This window comes from Crocuta crocuta, unplaced genomic scaffold (genome assembly GCF_008692635.1).
Source record: "Crocuta crocuta isolate KB4526 unplaced genomic scaffold, BGI_CrCroc_1.0 scaffold219, whole genome shotgun sequence".
In the NCBI taxonomy this organism is placed as follows: domain Eukaryota; kingdom Metazoa; phylum Chordata; class Mammalia; order Carnivora; family Hyaenidae; genus Crocuta; species Crocuta crocuta.
Genome location: NW_027551572.1, coordinates 3,443,879 through 3,454,733, shown reverse-complemented (window position 1 = coordinate 3,454,733; position 10,855 = coordinate 3,443,879). Strand labels below are relative to the sequence as shown.

The 10,855-nt window shown below is 38.1% G+C and overlaps 1 protein-coding gene across 7 annotated transcripts in view; it reads left to right on the top strand.

The window, feature by feature from the left end:
* The window catches only part of ABCB11 (ATP binding cassette subfamily B member 11), an 83,903-nt gene that overhangs the window by 31,984 nt on the left and 41,064 nt on the right, over positions 1–10,855 (top strand). For 6 of the 7 annotated variants that reach the window (XM_077751085.1, XM_077751079.1, XM_077751080.1 and 3 more), the window contains 3 exons: positions 4,210–4,323; positions 7,068–7,178; positions 9,663–9,788. In XM_077751085.1, coding sequence (XP_077607211.1) covers positions 4,210–4,323; positions 7,068–7,178; positions 9,663–9,788 — 351 coding nt within the window. Of the gene's footprint in view, positions 1–3,418; positions 3,580–4,209; positions 4,324–7,067; positions 7,179–9,662; positions 9,789–10,855 lie in introns of those variants that run through there. The other variant, XM_077751081.1, reaches the window with a different exon arrangement.

The window sequence follows — 10,855 nt, the reverse complement described above, 5'->3', positions numbered from 1 at the left end:
GTAGGCTTCTGGTGGAGTCTGTCGGATTTTCTATGTAGAGTATCATGTCATCTGCGAAGAGTGAAAGTTTGACTTCCTCTTTGCCAATTCTGATGCCTTTGATTTCCTTTTGTTGTCTGATGGCTGATGCTAGGACTTCCAGCACTATGTTAAACAACAGTGGTGAGAGTGGACATCCCTGTCGTGCTAAGAACAATTTTTCAAAATTCAGTTCTTTGCAAGATGAACAACTGACATCCTTTGAATTTTGTTTAAAAAATTAAATATGATTATACATATTAGTGTTTTAAAAACCTTAAAAGAGTAGTATAGATGGAAAATGTTGCTATTATTATAATTTAGCCACTTTCTTAACAACTTTAATATAGCTTTACACATTTGAAAACTTTTTTAAATGTTTATTTATTTATTTTTGAGCATGAGCATGAGTGAGGGAACGGCAGAGAGAGAGAGGGAGACAGAGGATCCAAAGCCAGCTCTCCACTGACAGCACAGAGCCCAATGCAGAGCTCAAACCCATGAACTGTGAGATCATGACCTGAGCTAAAGTCCGATGCTCAACAAACGAAGTCATCTGGTTGCCCCCGGCTTTGCACATTTGAAAAACCAGTGAAAATATTGCAGATATGCCTATAAAGTCCCTGGTCTTTATTGATCTAATGACTCTTGAGAACTTTCAACATTTATAAGTCCCCGCTGCGTATATCTGCTCATACTGGGAAAAAAAAAACATTTATTGAGAAAAGACATCCTTCTTTTCATTCCATGCCTGCACAGAGACGACAGAGGCATGCGCAAACATATCAGAGGGAAAAATGAATTGTTAAATTGAACATTAAATAATACAATTCCAGTTGGAAACACTGAATTTAAAATCCCCTTGGTTACTTCTCCAGCAGGAATCCAACTTTATGGTCTGCTGAAAAATAGACTGAGGTATATTAAAATTTTTAGGAGATTATTTAAGCAAAGATAATTCTAATTGAGCAGCACCAGTCAGAAGTGATGAGAAACCACTCTCTGCCTGTAGGAGGAGGGAACTTTTACAGTGAAGAGACAGACATAAAGCAAAAAATTTACTTGATTGGCTATACCTTAAGCAGTTGCCTTGCCTGGGAAAGCTTAATTGACTATTCATGATTGAGTGTCCTTGGGTTTTTGATTTTTTGACCTTGAGGCATTTGAGCTGAGGTTTGGGTTTCCTTACATAGTCTGCTAAAGCATTAAATCTACCTCAGCCTAATGGCCTCCTTGTTTAATTAATTTGACACTCCTCAGTTTCAAATGTTTACTCTATACTTTCTGTAAATAATTTAACTGAATACTTACTATATGCAGATGTGGCATACTCTGTGTTTCTAACATTTTAATCATCAATTATTAACTTCACCTCTTTCTCCAAATGTCTTCTTGCAAGCCTCTGCTTACATTTTAGAAATTTCCCTTTGGGAAAATGGAGAAAGAAATCCATTAACAGCATAATCACTGATTGTTCTTTCTCTCTCTCTCCCTTCCTCCCTCTCTCCATCTCTCTCTTTCTTTCACTCATGTGTGTAAGCACATTTTTCGCCATACTTCTGAGTAGCAAACTATAAAGCCTCAGTATACGTGAGCTGAGGTGAGTACTAGTAATCCACTAAACTAATTAACAATTAGGTTAATCTAATATATTTTTTTAGGCACAAAATCATTATTGGCTACATGGTATGGGCACACATGGTAAGCGGTTCACATAAATGACTATGATTAGTACCACTTGTACACAGACAAAAAATAAATTCTGCAATCTATTAAGAAAGGAGATGAAAGGGAGTTGAGGAGTGCAGAAGGCCGTTGTTTCATGCCTCCCAGGTTTTGGGACTCAATGATAAAAAGTAATGGCAGTAGTAGAGGGTAACATTATTCAGGGTGTATAATGCGTCAAGCACTAAGTGACGTATTCCATATAAATACAATATGTAATATCAAAACTTCATTCTGTATGATGTTAAAAATTAAATGGAACCATGAGGTTGAAAAACATGTGCTGAGTGGGATATAAACTCAGGTGACAACACTTCCAGGACCTGACTCATTAACCAGTATTTTCCTGTTTTTGGATTTGTCTTCCAAGGAGCCACAGATGCCCTTTCCCCCCGCACAGCACACCCACAGATTGTTCTCTAGTGGTCTCTTTTGCCTTTTCTGACACTGCTGTCCCCTGGTTAGAGTGCAGTGTTAGGGGTGGGAAATGATTGTCTGTTGGGATGGTTGCTAGTTATTGTGATAATATTAGCACATGCCTCTGTCCTGTCTCACTCACTCTTTCCCTAAGAACTCTGAGAGAGACATTTGCAAAGCCAGGTTGCAAAGCTCAGCTTAGGCCCCTAGTGATTCAATCTAGAATCTAGACGGGGTCGGCAAACTTTGGCCCACCTGCCTAATCCAGCCTGATGCCTGTTTTTGTAAATAAAGTTTTATTGGAACACAGCCACAATTATTTTTTCCCTGCTCTCTATGGCTGCTTTTGTACTACATAGTAGAGTTGTGTAATTGCCGCAGAGCTCATATGACCTGAAAAGCCCAAAATATCTACTATCTGGTCCTTTATAGAAAATGTTTGCTGAGTCCTGATTTAGGACATGTGGAAAGCATCCTTTGCTTAGGTGGGAAGACCCCTGATGAAGGTGGTCTTAACCCAATTTACAGAAGTACTTTTCTGACTATTCACCTTATCATTTCTTAAGTGTGCAATCTTGCTTCTGTTAACATCATCATTATGATTTATGAGGCTAACACTGGATTTATTACCTTTAAACTAATCATTTCATTTAATGTTCATAACAGTCCCATGAGGTATACACTGTTAATATCCCTGTGTTACAGATAAGGAAATTGGGACTTGAGAGATGAGGTAATCTGCCGATGGGAGGAGCCACCTTCTGTAATTAAGGGAAAGGAACAAGGAGAGAATGTTTGCCCCATGCATGGAGTGGGGAATTCAGGGAGAAGGCAAGAGGAGACCGGCACACATCATCATGATATGTGGAATGGAGGTTACTTGGGAGGAAGGGAGGCAGCTGGGAGGCTCCGAGGAGTCTCCTGGTCCAGACACAAGACTGAAGAAAGAAACCATCACAGAGTAGGATCATTTGACCGCCTGAAGAAGATTACATTCACACATTCAGGCAGCAGCCAATCTGCAGCTCAGCAAATAACTCCTGTCCCCAAAAGGAGTTGGTCACTGAAACATCCTTCATGAAAGTTACATAACTTGTACTCATTTAGTCAAAAGAAGCCTTGTTCTCCTCCTAGAAGCATGTGACAAATTACCTCATTGCCTCTTCTTTTATGAACAGCAGTGATAAAAACAGAGTGCTATTTGGTAGGAACATCTGGTCATGATCAAGTCGCCTTCCCCTGACTTAATGAAATGACTGGGTTGGTGAGTTAAAGGACAGCTTCCTCAGCATTGCAGAGGACATGGCCATACCAACCACATGCCACCAGCAGCAGATCAGCCTGTTTGCTATGCAGGATGTCAGTCAAGAGCCTGGGTTCAAATACTCCTCTACCATTTAATACATGTTGTCATATAGGGTAAGTTAGGCATCCTCCATACACCTTGGTTTTCTCTTCTATTGTTAAAATTAATTGAAGTAAAGCAGGTAAATCACTTAGAAATATACATTAGCAAAACTAGTAGTAGTAGCAATAGTTATCCTAATAATAGTCTACTAGTAGCAATAATATAGCATTTGTAGCAAATCTATAATGCATGTACCAACATCTAGGACAATCAAGCTAATTATACTGTCTTTATTGCTTTAGTGACCCTTATCAGGGATCTCTTATTCAGAGACCATATCAGGCTGTTCATATTACGAACTGAATTATCATGTCACTATTCTAACTCACTTTGTGTCTATATGCTGCCTTGCTTAGACCTCTTACTTATTTCAAAATATATTCTTTGTAGAATAGTGTTCTATACATAGATGTTCAGTTGAAAATAACGTAGTCTTTTAGATCATAACAATAGAAAAATTGGAGATACTTTGTAGAACAAAAACTATTCCAGGTGTCTCTAAAGACATATTTTTTAGCTTTCAAACTCCCATGAAGAATATTTCTGAGAAACCCTGAGTTCACATGGATAGCCCAAATTATAGCACTATTTACACATTGACAAAAACACACAAAAACTATGTTTATCTCTTTTCATTTCAGATTTTCCTCAGTATCATAATAGGGGCTTTAAATCTTGGCAATGCATCTTCCTGTTTAGAAGCCTTTGCAGCTGGGCGTGCGGCGGCCACCAGCATTTTTCAGACAATAGACCGGGTACGTAAGAGCCAAAGTAAAGGCCATGAGGAGGTTGGGGGTGGGGAGAGAAATGAATTTTTGAGGGGTTTACCTTCAATGTTGAAAAATATGAGGACTATCACAGTGCCCCTAATTCAGCCATCCTTAATAAGTGCTGTCATGAGCCAGGCTCAACAATGAGTTGGGACTACAAGAGTGAAATAGAACAAATAAGGCCCTTGCTTTCCTATCATGCTAGGAAATAGGTAATAAAGAGGGAAGCACATTTACGGATCTAGAAGGTATTATGTTGGGGTGCCTGGGTGGCTCAGTTGGTTGAGTGTCTGACTTCGGCTCAAGTCATGAACTCCAGATTAATGAGTTCAGGCCCCGCATTGGACTCTGTGCTGACAGCTCAGAGCTTGGAGCCTATTTCAGATTCTGTGTTTCCCTTTCTGTCTGCCCCTCCCACTCTCATGCTCTGTCTCTCTCTGTCTCTCTCAAAAAGAAACAAAAAACATTTTTAAAAAATTAGAGGTATTATGTTGAGTGAAATAAGTCAGACAGAACAAGAAAAAAATTATACAATTTCACTTATATGTAGAATACAAAAAAAATAAAGCAAATGAACAAACAAACAGAGACAGACTCATAAATACAGAAGAGAACAAACTGGTGGCTGTGAGAAGAAGGGGCTAGTGGGATGGGCAAAATAAGTGAAAGGGATAAACTTCTAGTTATAAAATAAATAAGTCACAGGGATGAAAAGTACAGACAATAATATTGGAATAACTTTGTGTGTAGCAGGTAACTACACTTATCTTGGTGAGCATTTGGTAGTGTATGTAACTGTCGAATCACTATGTTGTACGCCTAAAACCAACCTAACTCAGTGAAAAATTAAAATTAAAAAAGGAAGTACATTCAAAGATAAGATAATATTAGTGCAATGAAGGAAATAAAATAGGTCATTGTGGTAGTGGTTGGAGTGGAAAGGAGACTTTAAGTGATGGTAACACCACCTCTGAGGAGGTAATATTTGTCCTGAGAACTCAAGGAGAGTCAGCCATGTGAAGAGAGGTTAGGGGAAAAGCAGTGCATGGGAAGTGAGAGCAGGAAAGCTATTCCTGGAAGAGAGCCCTCTGGTTGGAAAAAGGTCTTGGTGAATGCAAGGACCCAAAACAAGTGTGTGTGAGTAAAGTAAGCAAGGGACAGAAGCTGGAGAGAGAGGAAGGAGCCAGATCATGCAAGACTTTAAGGCCAAGTTCATAAGTTTGGATTATCTTCTAAAGGTGACAGAAACTTTTTACAAGTGTGTAAAGGACTCTGGTAGCCTGGCTAGGATTTTCCTGGTTAATCTACTAAAGTGCCTTGGAGGCCCAGCTAGAACGTCAAAATCCAAGAATAGAAGGGAGAAGAGGGCAACATGTTCATCCTCTCTGGAAGCCCTGGAAATCCAGAGGTTCTTCTTTGGTCCCCTAAGTCTTAAGTATTTATGAAGCATATAACCTACCTGAGGAAACTGTTCATCACTTTATCTCTTTTGTATTTGGGGGTTTCATGTATTGGAGTATAAAGAGATTGTTGAAAACTAAACTGTTACAAAAATTAAGATATTTAAAAATTACTTTGTTATGTTTACTAGAGACCCATGAGGAAGAAAGTAGATTACACTATTGCCCCCAAAAGACATATGATGATGAATTTCTCTCACAAGTGTAGAAGGGGGAGGAAGCTGACCCTGGAGTGTCTGGTAATAAGACATGGCCCTCACTCCTGTCTGATTAACTAGAATGTTTAAATTCTAGATTAGGCTCACTACTAACATTGAGGTGAATTCAGCATAGCAAGTGAAAATTGGTAGTATTTGAGGATACCGTGTGAGGACATTCAGTTAGGTTTTTTTTAGTGTTTATTTATTTTTGAGAGAGAGAGAGAGAGAGAACTGGGGAGGTGCAGAGAGAGAGGGAAAGAGAGGATCTGAAGCAGGCTCTACGCTGTCTGCGTGAGATCATGGCCTGAGTCGAAGTCAGAGGCTTAACCAGCTGAGCCACCCAGGTACCCTGAGGACATTCAGTTGGTTTTAATCATCATCTACAACGGATACAAAAGCGTAGAGAACTATTGGACCGCAGTTTGGTTGACTGGTTGTGTGGACTTAGGAAAGATACTTAACCTCTCTGAGAGTCCTTTACCTCCTCAAGCAAACAACTGAGCATATCATATGTCTAATTAGGTTATAGTGACAATTACATAAATGAGAAAAGCATATATTAAAATACCTTGTAAATTGTCTTCCATAGTATCTCAATAATATAATAATACATAATAATATGTTACATAAAATATAACAATATATTAGCTGTAGATTCATACTATATATCATATTATATCATTATTATATAATAATATATCATAGTAATATGTCAAAAACAGTAATAATGATTTAATTAATGTGAAGTTATATATCAATTATATATTAATTGACACATTTTGTATTGATTATAATTAATGATATATTAATTGTGTGTTTGGTTATTTATTACTATATTATGCATGTAATATACTCAATTAATACTATTAATGTATAATAATATATCTCATATTAATATCTCAGTAAATGTTCATATTATTAGTTATTAATAAATGCTTAATGTGGAAGCAAATTTTGCTGAAAGTTTTACCTGGTTGTTGTTCTGTTTTATGAGTAAATTCAAACCAAGATGGGTCATAAATGCGTATAAAGTGTGTTGCTGCTATATTCCCTTAATATTCTACTCCAGCAACCCATCATTGACTGCATGTCAGAGGATGGTTACAAGTTGGATCGAATTAAGGGTGAAATTGAATTCCATAATGTGACCTTCCACTACCCTTCCAGAACAGAGGTGAAGGTAAGTTCATCTTTTCCCCAGGAACAATGAATGGCATTTTCCTTCGTTGATGATTCATAGTCAGAGCCGCAAATTACTTATTTTTCTGAAGCATGACAGTTTCCAGGAAGAAGGAACAGAAGCATGTTTCTCTAGAAGTGTCCTTCGACATCATGTCATTTCTCAGGCAACAAGCCACATTCCTTTGTGGTAACAATAATGTGCAAATCCCTCTGGTGAGGACACACTCTGGCAGCACATTCAGGTTGGGTCAGGTTAAGTATGACTCTCTGTTGAAGTGAGTGGCAGGTCCTGTCATTATAATCATAAGCTAAATAAACTGCAAGGCCATCAGAACAACCAAGAAGTGCAGATGCAGAAGGCAAAACATGGAGTGGGTAGGGTAGAGAGCGGCAAAGAAAAGCTGCTGGCTTTGTGGTTTTTTTCCTTCCTATCTCTAAGTTCACATGGGTCACTATATCAGTCTTTGGAGGAAAGGTAATCTTGTGACCTTACGCTCACATATCTTGTGCTAGATGATTGCCCAGGGCACATGATGAAGAAAATTTACAGTTTCCTAAACCTAGTGAGCAAGTATGTTTAAAGGCAATTTATTCTACAGGAAAATGAGGATCTACTCTCCATGAATGAGTTGACTTTGAAAGGAGACCTATTCCTAATTTTTAATAGAATACCTCTAGCCACACTTTCTTTTTTTTTTTAATGTTTTGTTTATTTCTAGGAGAGAGAGAGAGAGAGAGAGAGAGAGAGAGAGCGTGAGCAGGGGAGGGTCAGAGAGAGAGGGAGTCACAGACTGAAACAGGCTCCAGGCTCTGAGCTGGCAGTCAGAGCTGGCAGTCAGCACAGAGCCTGACGCGGGGCTCGAACCCACGAACCGCGAGATCATGACCTAAGCGAAAGTCGGACACTTAACTGACTAAGCCACCCAGGCGCCCCTAGCCACACTTTCTTAATATTTCTGTTATGGGAAGTAAATCCCATGCAACTTAATTCTGACACTATATACCTAAAATGTAGGTAAACACACACACACACACACACACACACACACACACAAAACACATAGGTACCCCTATGTTCTGATTATATTGCTGAAGTATATTTTCAATTACTGTTACATATCACATATGTATGAAAACATTAAATGTCATAACATATGTCAAAATGGCAACATATGTCAACATATGTGTGAAAGATTAACCACAAGGTAGTACTCACTCAGTAAAGATTTTTTAATGGATGTCTAAAAACTTGCTTCATAGTATCTTTTCAGAGACAGCTATAAGAGCTGTTTCATAAATACCAGTAGAGTTGAAACACAATAATTTCATTTCTCTTTTATCCTCTATTCCCAACACCAGTAGTTTGTTTTAATAAAATCTTCTTTCTTAGACCTGTAAATGATCTTTATACCACAGGTATGTATGTAGCCCTGCTGGGTGCCACACTGTACTGGGCTATAATGAGAAAAAGCACACTTGATGCCTGTCCACCTTGGCGGGAATTACAGTCCAATACAGTCCAGTAAGTGAAAGTGATTTGCAAGCCTGACTCTCCATTGGGAAATGAAAGACATGTGAGATTTTTGTCTCACAGATGACCCCAAACCGACTTCCCATAATGAGTACAAAAATCAGCACTGAACTGGTGAAAATATCCAACAGATGCTTATGAATCAGCTTCTTGTTCTTCCCTTTTTAGACCTACCAGCATTCAGTCCCTGCCTTTAATGGTGCTTTGAACTGAACAAATATGCCACAAACATTTGCTGGGAAAGTTATTCAGATCATATGTTCGTGCACAACAGCTTAACATTTGCAAATTAGTTTATTGTTAATCCGTGACCACTAATCAGTATTCTATTTCTAACTTAATGACTTTCTTTCCTTAACTAATTGGGACAGTCTCCTTGAGGCATCCTAATAGTCAGGAGTATTTTAAAGTGGATTTTGCAACATACTTTTAAAAGTTGGCATGGTTCGGGGTGTCTGGGTGGCTCAGTTGGTTAAGCGTCTGACTTCAGCTCAGGTCATGATCTCTTGGTTCGTAGGTTCGAGCCCGCATCGGGCTCTGTGCTGACAGCTATCTCAGAGCCTGGAGCCTACTTCGAATTCTGTTATCTCCCTCTCTCTCTGACCCTTCCCTCATCACACTGCCTCTCTCTCTCTCTCTCTCTCGGAAAGAAAGAAAACATTTTAAAAAAAGGAAGAAATAAAAACATTTAAAATATAAAAGTTGGCATGGTTCATTTACCGTAACAGTGTCGCCACACATCATTTTATTTCTTGGCCCCCACTATCAGTTTATTAAGGAATAATGTGCTCACTGCTAAAACTTCATCCTAGGCACTGTTTACTAATTTTCTGGTTATTGATACGTATTGATTGATACTGCTGTAACTACACACACATCTATCCTCACAAAGCATCCTAACTTACAAGTCTAATTGCTGACAATCTGTACATTGTTCTTTTTTCTCTGCAGATTTTAAGTAACCTCAGCATGGTCGTTAAACCAGGGGAAATGACGGCTGTGGTAGGATCCAGTGGAGCTGGGAAAAGCACAGCGCTGCAGCTTATTCAGCGTTTCTATGACCCCAGTGAAGGCATGGTGTGTGTCTTCCAGAAACCTCTCAATACGTGGGGATGGGAGAGTGCAAATGGAGATACACTGGTCAAACATAAAGGACTAGTACACACGGAGACCATCTTGACATATGGAGAGTTGACTTAATAGTTTTTGACTGAATTGACTGTCCTAATTCCCTGCATGGTGGCCGTGTTCAATGAACAACCAGTCTGTGTGCTAAGGGATGTAATTAAATGTGCAGATACACTAAAAATGGTATTGCTGCCTCTTCAGTGAGCTAACATTTCCACTTATTTCTTTGGGTTGCAACAAAATCATGTTGTCTTTTAAAGTTTTCCAAACGTTAAGTATAGGAAAGGTTGCATGGCTAGAATGAACAGATTGATTACTGCTTCAAAAAGTTGGGTTTAAAAAATTATATAATTTCACAAACTGCTTGGTCTCTTTTTCCTAAGTTTTATTTGTCTCTCTCTCTATATATATACATACATGTGTAAAACATAGACATATATATATGTCTATATATACATATACTTGTGTGTCTAATATATATATATTGAAACTAAGAAAATGAATATCCATAATTGCCATTTGTTTATCACATATGTCAAGTACTTTATAAAAATAATTATTTATTTTCAAAATGACCCCCAAGGTATGTATGCTCATTTTATAAATAATGAAGCAGTGAGAGAGATTGAGACTTGCCCCAGTTTGAACTCTGTTCTTCTACACTCTCAAAATCATTCTTGTCAATATTTCCTTGATGTCTCGAGGTAGAATCATTTGACTATATATTAAGTGGCTTCAATGCAAGACATTCTCTATAATAGATGCACTGTCACCCTGACATGACAAACATAATGAAATTTCTCTTTGATACAGATATTTCATCCTCTGGGTATTCTTTGTTATGTACCAGCATAACTACACTCTGAATATATAGAAATTATGGTTTCTTGATATAAGAGGTTTCCTTCTTTGCTAATAGTAATTTGTAATTGTTTATTTCACTTACGGTTTCAATTGCTTTTAAATGGCAAAGTGCTATTTGTTTTTTTAAATATAATTTCTTGTCAACTTAGTTA